The sequence below is a fragment of the Rhincodon typus genome, chromosome 2 (genome assembly GCF_021869965.1).
Source record: "Rhincodon typus isolate 14 chromosome 2, sRhiTyp1.1, whole genome shotgun sequence".
Classification (NCBI taxonomy): Eukaryota; Metazoa; Chordata; class Chondrichthyes; order Orectolobiformes; family Rhincodontidae; genus Rhincodon; species Rhincodon typus.
In genome coordinates this window covers 91,222,152-91,234,334 of record NC_063333.1, presented here as the reverse complement: position 1 = coordinate 91,234,334, position 12,183 = coordinate 91,222,152, and the positions used below count along the sequence as shown (strand labels likewise).

Here is a 12,183-nt window from a genome sequence, read left to right as displayed (position 1 = left end):
CCTTCTGATCGTATGCTGAATGGAAAGACACAATGAAGGTGGTATATATCATATCTATCATAGTGCTGGTTGCAAACAAATACAGTCAGAAATGTTCAAGAATAGCAGGTAAGAGATGTAGCCCACTTCTGATGTTTTGTTAAGGAACAGCAGGCTAAGGGTGAGGCATCATCATCTGGGGGGAACCAAAACAGAAGTTGCCGGAAAAGCTCAGCAGGTCTGGCAGCATCTGTGAAGAAAAAATCAGAGTTAATGTTTCGGGTCCGGTGACCCTTCCTCATAACTGATCTTTCCAATCTTTCTGAGTCCTGGTCCACTGGTGCAAGTGTGGGCAGAGCCGATTTAGAAGACCTGTGACCTTGGCTGTGTCAGAATGTCTAGGATTGGGGCATGTGGGCTGTGGGGAAAGTTCAGTGCATTATCACAGCCGTAACAAACACTCACAACTCAGGGGGCCATTTATCAGGTGCCTGTTAGAGGAAAGCTGATGGAAAGCAACACTGGTCAAGTAACGGTGAAGTGTCTGGCACTCTCAGCATAATCATTTACATTTAATATTTATGTTTATTGTTTATTTAAACTGGCCTAATGGGCTGCTTTTATAAAGGGGCAGACAATCAGCTTTCATCAGGAATCCAATGCCCCATTTACAGATCCCTGGATGTGCCCACACACCAGGTTCATTCTAAATGTCTGGAGCACCAAGTGGAAAGTAGGGCTAAAGTTCTGATGCAGGAATATGCTCCCCTTCACCCCACTCCCTCTGGGATCATGGACCAATGTAAGTTCCAGTTTAATCAAGCCCTTACCAAAGGTAGTTTGTGCATCATGTGCCACTGCTGTATTCATGGTCAATGTATCAGGAGCGTGTCAATGGACCCGCAAAAAATCAAGGCCTTTGTCTTTGCTGTCACATTCCTTTATTTGTTCCAATGGTGGCACATTCTCAGCTTGTGGGCTTTAAATAAAGTTTTAAATGCTTAATTGCATAAGCCTAGTTCTTGCTATTGGTCATTAACTCCATGTCATTCTGAATTGGAAGGAAAGCCAGAATTGGAAAGCTGTCTCTGAGCAATACACTCCATGCTTTTAAAAAAAAGAGGCTTTCTCATGTTTAATTTTTAACTTTCTAATCTGTGCACTGTCATCATTCTGATCTATCAACATATGAATGATTAAGCCACGTTTACGAGTGCTACGTATAAGGGCATTGCAGAAAGGATATTAGAATATGAGGAAAATGGAAACTAGATTCATTGGGATGAGAAAATAGTCTCCATGAGAGTCCAGATTTCAATAAAGCACAATGGAAGAATGCATTTATACAGTGCATTATCATATTCTCAGGCCATCATTGCTTCTAAGCCAATCGATTACTTGTTGTTATGTGGGTAAATATGACAAAGTCACTTTGCATAGGGCAAGATGCCACAAACAACAAGCTAGATAATGGGTGGTGCTGTGTCATAGATACTTATCAACCAGGACACCAGAAGAAACCTCTGCTCTGAAAATGGCCACAGTCTTTGAAAGGCTCCAGAACAGGCAGATGGGACCAGCCATTATTGCCCCACTCCTTTAGTGTTACAGAGATTGGCGTGTTCAAGTTTGTCATGAAATTTATAAATCCACAAGTTTCTGAGAAAAGGTCAAATGAGCCATGCTGATAACGGGAAAAACATTTATTTTCAAAAATTAGAACATGGAGAGAGCAGGGAAAAGGGGTTCGAACAGTGATTTCCAATTGGAGTTAGCTTTAGCACAGAGTGCCTCCTTCTGTGCCTGAATTTGTTTAAATCCATGATGTGCTGATGAACCTGTTACCAGCAGCAGGCTGACCTGGCCAGTGCAGGTACTCTCAAACCCTCCCAGTGGTAACCACTATAGGAAAAGCAAAGTGGAAATCTTCCCAGGGAAATGGAATGTGCCACAAATCAATACCCTGTTTGAAATGTGATTATATGTAGAAATGTTTAAACCATATTTCACTCCTACAGCACTGTGCTTTCCTTTTATAAGGAAATACCCGTAAACAGTCTCAGCTGAAAATCCACAAACTGTATTTCATGTGTTATGTCAACAGCCTACAGCATCAATATCTGTTCCTCAGTCCTGATATCCAGTTTATGCCCCGTTACCCCTCACCAAATCTATCAATATATACGAGCTAAATATTTATCTGATATGTAACTTGATCTTTTTAACAAAAGTTAATTTTGAGTGCCTTACTTTCCTTCCAAACAATGAAAACATTCAGAACTTAGAGAATCAAACCACTGAGACTTTTTGCATAGGACAGATTAAACTCAAGACAGAAGTGCTTAAGTCACTGTAACAAGATTGTCCTTTGGCCCTCAAAGGTTGGACATGCATTTACAGAAAGCAGACTGATGATCTGTTTTCAGGCCTCTTTGAACCTGCTCATGATTTGGTCTTTAGAATCATGGAATACCTATGGTGTGGAAGCAGGCCATTCGGCCCATTGAGTCCACACTGACCCTCTGAAGAGCGTCCCACCCAGACCAAGCTCCTTACCTATCCGTGTAACCCTGCATTTCCCATGGCCAATCCATCCAGCCTGTCCATCCCTGGACACCATGGGCAATTAACATGGTCAATCCACCTAACCTGCACATCTTTGGAGTATGGGAGGAAACCCGGAACATCCTGTGGAAACTCATGCAGACACTCGGAGAATGTGCAAGCTCCGCACAGATGGTTGCCCAAGGGGTGGAATTGCACCTGGTGCCCTGAGGCAGCAGTGCTAACCATTGAGCCACCGTGCCATCCTGGTTGCTTGACCAGTGTTATTTTCCATTTGCCTTTCTTCAGGAAGAGCATCTCAGAAGTTTCTTTAAACTGTGCGCAGTTTCTGCTTTTCTCAGCAACACAGCTTAGATTAACAATCGAGCAGATTGTGGCAAAGAACCTTGAAGTGAGAATAACTTAACAAAGTCCAGAAAGACATAAATGGGCCTGAAATTACACAGATCACATTTGCCCACAGTTAGATCACAACTGCATTCGATTTTACTCTCTAATAACTTGCAAGGTCAGTAAGAAGTTGCCTCATTTGCACGACGAAGGTCAAACTATTTACATGAACCAGGCAGTTGCAACTTTTCTGAAGCATCTTGATACAACTGTGAGAGGCCTGCTATCCTTCAGAGCTCATTTCAGAGCCAATCACATTGCTAGGGGTCTGGGGATATATAACTGCCAGAGAGAGTAAGGACAGCACACTTTCTCCCTTAAACAACTTTAGTGAACCAGCTGGGTTTTTTTTATAACAATAATCCAGTAGTTACACAATCACTTTTATCAATGAATGATTAGTTTATACTCCAGATTCAGTTAGTTAATTGAGTTTAAATTCCTTAGCTCCCATGGTGGGATTTCAACTTGCATCTCTAGAGCGTTAGTTCTGGCCTCTGAGTTATCACTCACATCTCTAAATTGTTATCTCTCGTAACTTGATCGGAGAGCTCTCCATCAACTTATAAAATGTGAGTGGCCTAGTATACCCTAACTGGGCCTGTGGGTCTTATTTATAAGTTGTTCTTATATCAAAACCATGTGAATTAGGATAAGGTTAGCATCAGAGGGACTGACAGAGGTTAGCATCTGACCAGTCGCGTAATAGTTCTGCTGGTGACATTCTGTTACAGTAGAGGACTTTATACATGTAAGTAATTCCTGTTGGGTGAGTTGACAAAATGTTCTGCAATGTATCGAGTTAGTGAACCAGTTCACCATTTTACAGTGTGAAGGGTTACTCACACAGCCAATCATTTCAGAAGGTGGATAGTTTCTCTGGTGTCCATGGCATTTAAGGAAGGAAAGGAAGCTTGACTAAGCCAGTTATTTTGCCTAACTTCATCAGGGCGCTGAACTTTTTTTGGCACTTATCTGTAATTTGCAAAGTAAAAGAGCCATATTCAATGCCACAGCCCCCTATAAGACATGCTTGGCCCTTTTTTGATGCTCCCTTCTATAGCCACTCAGCTGTCATCTTCTGCTTTTCATGTAGAAAAGTCCAGTGACCAGTTTCATTAAAATTTTTGGGTTCTTCTTTTCTGATTCAGAGATGAGAGGAGTGCCAACTGAATGAATGATGCATGATTTATTTATTGTCACTTGCATTTTACAGTGAATAATACTGCAAAATACAGTGGAAAACTTGAACAGTCGCCACAATCTGGCACCATTTTGAATAGTTTAAGAATAAAAAGGATAAAAGATGTAACTAATAGAGAATAGTTAAAGAATAAAAATGTCATGTAGCATTTACTTAATCAACAGTAAGAATAAATTTGACCTGGAACATTAACTGTGCTTCACATTCCACAGCTGCTACCTGATGAGTATTTCCAGCATTTCCTGTTTGGATTTAATTATTGACAGACAGTTGGCACTCTCTAATACCCTACCTTAACATATATAAATTGACTATAACCTCACAAACAGTAAGAATTGCAAATATGTGGAGAAATAGAATTGGACCATCTTTTCCTAAACTTAAATTATTGTTTTGAAAACCATTATACTTCAGAGTTGTAGCCATTTTGGATATTTTTAACAGTTGTGGACGACAGTTATCAGTTCACTCAAATATTGGAAATTACATGTGATTTGAAGGTAATTTGTGCTGTAACTTTAAGGGCAATGAAGTATTCATTTAATGAGTGTAAATAGAGAAAATGATTTAAGTTCCAGAAATAAACATGTTTTGCATTATTTTGAATTTGGTTGATATCTAATCATTGAAAACAATGGAATTGGATGTCGGGAGAGTTATATATCAGACAGATAATTTGAAAGCTTGATATACAATATCACTCAAGTCAAAATGATCTCCCATGGAGTGAACTGCCTGCAGTTTTGTCATTTATCACTATCGATGTACGGAAAATCACAAACAATGTCTTCCAATGTGTGTAGCTGTGTAATACACTTCCTGTATGATGATCTAAGCCTCCTAACTGTATGTGAGGTTCCACAAGTGGTTGGAAAATCCTGTCCAATAAACTCTGAACGCAACTATTAAACAATTTAGAATTTCTCATTTCTTTACATGCAATTGACGACTTAAGTAACTTCCACTTAATTTTTTGTGTTATTCACTAACTTACCAACTGCATTTTTGAGATTATTGTGACTTTTCATGGTAACTTAGGTTTAAGGTCCTTTGAAGTATTTCGGAAAATTCAGACTGAAGTTACATTTCCCCACAGCTATTTTAATGTGTGTTGCGCTATGTGCTCTTCCAGAACTCAGAAAGTGATTGGTTCTGCAGCTAAATGTCCTGTTCTCAAGCCACTGCTCAAGCAGTTCTCTAAACAGAGACTGAGTGCTGTGTGAGAATGGTCTGGGTTGATTGTCTCACAATTTCCCCCGAGCTATATGAGGAACCACTTTCTGCTTAGTGGGTTCTATCAACTGTTTGGTCTAGATTGAGAGTTCAATTTGTAACGTTCTCTGCCAACCCCGTGAAACACTAAATGCATGTTAAAGTACAATTAACAGCTGATAGCATAGCTAAGTGTAAAACTGACAGTGTGCATCTAAATAAACAGATAATTGAAGAACGGAGAGCATTAATGATTTATTTTTATTTATTAATGGGACAATGATTACATTAGTGGTTTCCAGTACTAACTACCAAAGATATGCAGGATTGCTTCTCTAAATTCAAAGAACAAAAACGAAGCTAAATAGCAAGTATGTAAAACTTAAATTATTTACCAACTTGATAAATTACATGAATATAATTATGTCCGAAACATAAAGGTGGTGATAGTATAAAGCATTGGCACTGATCGAAGTATCTATAAAATAAACAAAATTCAACAAATATTGACTGATTCTCAGCTCTTGTAAACACTCTCTGTTTTAAATCTGTTTCTTTTGACTTCAGTGCAACTGATTTTCCTATAACCGTGTACTAGGACATCCAAGCAGCATAAATCAATAAAAACTGTTTAGTTAACCAAATCCTGTTTATCATAAATAATGAATTTATGATGGCTAAGAGTGAATTACGTAGCTACACACAGTAGAAAGGATTTGTGGACATCAAACTGCAAAAGTGGAACTCAGGAGTTTGCAGAGCATTCGAACCTCAAGCTTTGGTGCTTCTTTGGACATAATCCCAATGGCAACTGCTACCATCACTGTTGCCAATTTATCCATGTTGTTTTTCATCTTGGAATAGGAAGAAGAGACACTTTACAATGTAATGACACTGTACTACGCTTGTCCAACAACACAGGATTACATTACAATAATACCCCACACATCCCTGAAAAGCAACATATGCCGAGGATACATCACACAACAATAATATGTGACAAGTATTTTACGATGCTTACATTAAAAAGGAAAGAGTATTGTCTAATTGTCTAATCGGTAACTTCAAACAAAACAGCTCTGATTTGTATGCTTTAAAATATGTTTGTCCATTTTGTATAGATATTGAAGCAGATTTCCTGTGAAGGGTGTGGACAGACTTGTAACTTTGCACCTGTCAGAAGGGCACACAGTCCAAATTCAATCATTTGTCCAGAATTAGCCATTGTTACTTTTTCATTATGAGCTTAGTTCGTGGGAGATTACTGGAATGGGGTATTTGGCACTACTGCAACTATTTGAGGGACTACAGCAACTCGTCAAAGAAAACATACTGTTTTTGGTAAGCAAGGAATTTAGAATTGTGATTGTACTCAAGTTATAATGTGGAGTAAAGCGAAGCAGATTCACATTAAATTAATGATTGAAATTAGGCTTTTGTCCAATCCTGCTGGTCAAAAAAAGAATCAGTCTCCTTGCATTTGAGTTTATTAAAGGCAACAGTTTCCTTTCTGAATTCCAGAAACAACTCACTCACTCCTGATCAAGCAATGCCTCAATTTTACACTTCTTATTCTCGTTTCAAATACTCTGACAGCCCCACCCCTCCCTGTCCCTGTAATTCTCCGTCAGGCCACAACCCCCTGAACTCTCTGCACTCCTCTAACTCTGGCCTCTTGAACACTCCCATTTTAATTATCCTAGCGTTGCTGGACTTGCTTTCAGCTGCCTAACCTTACCTTTTTGACCAAAATTTTGTCACTTATCTCAATATACTTTTTCTGTGGCTTGGTGTCACAAGGCTATGGGCCAAGTGCTGGAAAATAGGATTAGAATAGTTAGGTGATCGTTTTTGACCTGCACAGACTTGATGGGCCAAAGGGCCTTTTTCTGTACTAAAGACCTCTACCGTACTATGACTCTGTTTTAAAACGCTGCTGTGAAGGGTTTTAGAACACTTTTTTATGATAAAGGCACAGAATCAATACAAGTTAATGATGATGTTATATATTAGTCAGCCTAGCGTTAGTGTGAAAATACTTCTACAAGGTGAAGAGATAGAGATTGAGCCCCTGTAGGGAGTGCGATCCCAGCATGCCTAAGCACTTTCAAAAGACTGTAATGTTTGACTTTTAGCTTTATTTCTTAATTTTTGTACTGCAATTTTAAACTTCCAACTTTGTTCTTTCTTTCTACCTTGCTGTTATGATGCTGTACCTAGGCACTTGTAAACTAAGATGGCGTCCTGTGTGGTGACATTATACATGTTTCACTGTATTCCTGTACTTTTGTACTTGAGTGCACATGACAATAAAAATCTAAATCTACAGATAACAGTATATGATAAAATGAATATCCACTTAGTGACACGAGTCAAACCCAGACTGCCAAAATCGATTTGTAAAAGGCAAATTTCACTTGGAAATTCTCACATGGTCCTTTGAAAAAGTAAGGGCATGTATTGGAATAAAGAAAATGCGGTGGATGTAGTGTATATGTATTTTCAGAATGTGCTGCACATAAGGTTTGTTGAATAAGTTAAGTTTCATGGTCTTGAGGATATACAGCAGTGTGGTTGGAAAGTTAGCTGAGGGTCAGAGAATAAGGTTTATTGCACATTGTTCAAATTCGATTTGGACTTGAAAATAAGGGACACAACACCAAAACCTGCAGACTAAGCAAAAACAAGAATATAGTTAACTGCAAATTTAGCAGCAATTAATCAATTGAACAGATGAAACTTCATGGAGATAAAATGTTTTGGAGGAAGATTGAGAGAAAATGTACACTGATGAAAAATTTTCAGAGCAGAGAAGAACAGAGACAGTCAGTGAGCCTGATATTTAAACCTATGAAATTATACAGCTGTTAAATTTATGAAAATAAAGCTATTTAGACTGTTATGCATAGAGGCATCGAGTTCAAAAGCAAATAAGTATCTATAAATTTTATTAATTATGGTCAGGGCTGTTGTTAGAATATTGTGTCCATTTTTAGATACTCTACAATAGACCTTGGAGACTGTAAAGAAACTACTGATTAAGATGACACCAGTAATGAACAGCTTTAATTATGCAGATAGACTGGAACATTTGAGCTCTCCTTACTGAAAGAATAGGGGTTAAGAACAGAGCCGAAATATTTTCAAAATGATGGAAGATTTTGATTTAGGGGACTGGGTAAATTATTTCATTGTTGACTGAATATGTGAATAAGAGACATAAGTTTATGATTGTTACTAAGAAAAGGAAAGGAAGAGGTAAGGGGACATTTCTTTGTCCACAAGGCTGTTCAGATATAGAATGCTTCACCAGAAACAGTAGTGAAAGCACAATCTGTCATTGCTTTTGAATGCTAAGTAGATTAACATTTCAAGAAGAACAATTTGAAAGAGTTTGGAGAAAGGGCAGCGGAAAGGAACTGAACAGATAGTTCTTTCAAAAGATTTGATTCCACTTCAATGAGCTGAATGGCCTATAACTGAGTTGCAAGACCCTTCAAATCCTAACAATAGTGCACAATACTCTTAGCACTATGACACCATTCATTAGTGAATAGCCAGTCTATATCTCATACAAAATCCTTCTTTTGAAATGGTCACAATGTTTAATATGAAAACATAACTGTAGAATTATACTTCTTACTGCTATTTCTCATATTCTTTATAATGCTACTCACTGATGGAGGATATCCCAAGTTTTGGAACATCACAATAAATGCAATTCATTGACACCCCCGACTCTATTCTGCCATCACAAACATTAATTGAAATATGAGGCAGAATCTTATGACACCCACTATGGCCAGTTTGGTGGCATGGAGAGTATTTCATCAGGTGAGAGCAGGAAAGATCATGGAGGGTCCACTCTGTTGCCAATTGAGGCTCCTAACTTGGTAAATAATGCCTTTAGGAGCTTTCTCCCGCCATTGCTGGGATTATCTTAGCAGGGGCTGCAGGACTCGCCACGCTGGGCTGCTCTGTGTGTTAATTTGAAGGCTCCAAGAGGATTCACTCTTTCAAAGTGCTTTATCAGGAGGCACTGTATTAGGAAAGGAGAGTCCACTGAGCCACCTTCCGGCCCTTGCTGCCAGTTCCTTCCCCCAGGACATTAAGCAGAGACCTACCCTCCCACCATCACTCGCTTCCGGCCTGCGATCCAGTGATGGTTGTGGTTGTCAGGTGAATGTGGTACAGGCAGCAGGCAGCACCTCGCTGGTGGTGCTTCCACTCAATAGAGCTGTCAGACACAGGGCCTGCTGGCCTGTCAAGTGCTTTAGCGGAACAAGATATGGTCGGACTTTCTAAAAGGTGACAACGCGGAGCTCTTGTCTGTTCTTAAGCCGACAGCTGAGACTCCCTTTACCTCCGCGGCAACTGCCCGTGAAATATAAAGCAGGAAAGGATCCAGCAAAAGATCTGTAGCATCTTGCAGATGTTTTCAGGAACCAGGGAGCCTGGTGCTTTCCCTTCCGACTGCACAAAACGTGAAAGCGTTTCTGAATTTTTGAAGCACTTCTTCCAGAGGCTCCTACACTGTCAAGTTGCTTAAACCCTGTGATTTGCAAACTCCTTGAATATAAACAAATTCCAGAGTCTGCATCTGAACTGAGTGCAGGAACCTCATTTCGAGTTTGAATTGAGGCCAGTTCTCACTTTGGTCATCTTAAAACAAAAAGACCAAATCATATCTGACCAAGCCAACACGAGATTGGATACCTGTGCTGATTGGGTATAAGGAGTTTGCCTAACTAACTGATGCCTATTTTAGGTACTTAAAATGCCACCAACTCGGCTCAATTGGGATCCCAGCATTTAAAACTGCTTGCAAATGAGCACCAGATGCCTCTGCATTCAGATGTGAACATACAAATTAGGAACAGGACTAGGCCACTCAGCCCCTTGAGCTCATACTGCCATTCATTAAGATCACAGCTGATCTGATAATTTCATATTTCTGCCTTCCCATGATAACCTCTCACCCTCTTATCAGGAATCTACCTACCCAGCCTCAAAAAAAAATTCAAAAACTCTGTTTCCACTGTGTTTTGTGAAGATATTCCAAACGATGCTCTGTAGGATAAAACCCCCACAATCTGTTTTAACAGACAAACCCTTATTTTTAAACAGTGAGCCCTAGTTCTAGATTTTCCCACAAGAAGAAACATGCTTTCCAGCTACGCCCATTCAAGGCCACAAAGAATCTTATATGTTTCAATCAAATCGACTCGTACTCTTAAAACTTCAGCAGATACAAACCGATCCTGTCCAATCTTTCTCATAAGCCAACTTTCCAAGTGTCAGTCCAGTAAACCTTCCCTCATCTCAAACAAATGCATTTACATCTGTCCTTAAATAAGGTGACCAAAGCTGTACACAACACTCCAGATGCAATTTTACCAATGCCCCGTACAACCAAAGTGTAATGTCTTACTCTGTACTTAATTCCTCTTGCAATTAACAACGCTATCTTATAATTTCTAATCACGTGTAGTTCCAGGTGCAGTTTCAGAACAGACTGTTCCAGTAACACCTCATACTCCTGTTTCAACACTTCTTGCAGAATGCAATTAGTCTTTTGCATCTACTAGCAGAGGCTATGTTGACTGCTATAAACTCAAATAGGGCATTTCTGCAGGCAGTCAAGAAGCAGCAACTGCAAATACTCCTCACAACTGCTGGAGAAATATTTCCTGATCACATTCAAAGCCACCCACAACTGTTTATAACAGATATCTCCCCTCTTGATGAGCAGGCATCCATTTCGTAATATCTGGGATAAGAAGACGCTTACAATCAGACAATTATTACTTATTATCACTCTCAATACTTCACTTACGTTCCATGTTTCTCTGCTACTACTTAGCGCCACAGTGCTGCCCAGTTGATATCTTTCTCCAGGATGGTGTGTAGGAGAACCAAGAGCCTACACGACACTGTTACTGTCAGACTGCCAAGACACTGATACTGTCTCACTGTGACACAGCAGCATAAAGATAATTACTGTTGGCAGGCACTTTAAAATAGCTGGGATCAGCAGTGATTGTCTTCTTTTTAACTTGTGGCTGTCATAACGGATTCCATTATTTTCCATTATTCAGAATTAGCTGACAAAATCTTTTTAAAAAAAATTAATCTTCAATGTGCTGTACAAACCAGTGATAATAATATAATTCCAGCACAAGGCTTTTCGAAGTACTTCCCCTTTAGTGAACCTGCTGCCTTTATAAAGGATGGATGCTGAACTTCTTGCAGTCATTAGCCCTCCACACTCCCAAAGGTCATGCACTTAGAAGCTCCCAGTTTAGACAATCGACCTTTTAATTTCTGACTTGTACCACAGGTTATGGTTTAGGTTCTCCTGTACTCTACAGCAATATCTCTGAAATTTTTACTTGCATTAACATAATCACTGTTGAGCTAAGTCCTTAATAAGTTCTGATCAGAAGCCATCAATTTAAAATGTTAATTTTTTTTGTTTCTCTCTCCAAAAAGGCTGCCTGACTTGCTGAGTTTTTCCTGTTTTTTTATTTCATAATTTCCAATAATTGGAGTATTTCTCTTTTCCCTTATGATGTAAATGTGTTTTCTCAATTAGGATGATGTATCAACAGTTCAAAGCACCAAACATCTGTGGTCCAATACTTACTGTAGTGTATTTCCCCAGCTGGCAAAGAGAAGGGAAGGTCTCCTGGTGAGCTTTGCGAATCTTCTCAATAAGATCCTCCAACTCTGCTGTCATCGTGTAGCTTTCTGAACATTCTTGCTTTGGCGTCTCCTTTTTCTTTTTGTTTCTGTCATTTCTTACGGCTAGAAGAAGAATACATCGCAATTAA

At 39.3% G+C, this 12,183-nt stretch overlaps 1 protein-coding gene across 4 annotated transcripts in view; it reads right to left on the bottom strand.

The window, feature by feature from the left end:
* LOC109925865 (retinoic acid receptor beta-like) overlaps positions 1-12,183 on the bottom strand; it is a 217,174-nt gene that overhangs the window by 66,609 nt on the left and 138,382 nt on the right. For all 4 annotated transcript variants that reach the window (XM_048614300.1, XM_048614317.1, XM_048614309.1 and 1 more), the window contains one exon: positions 11,997-12,157. In XM_048614300.1, coding sequence (XP_048470257.1) covers positions 11,997-12,157 — 161 coding nt within the window. The remainder of the gene's footprint in view (positions 1-11,996; positions 12,158-12,183) is intronic.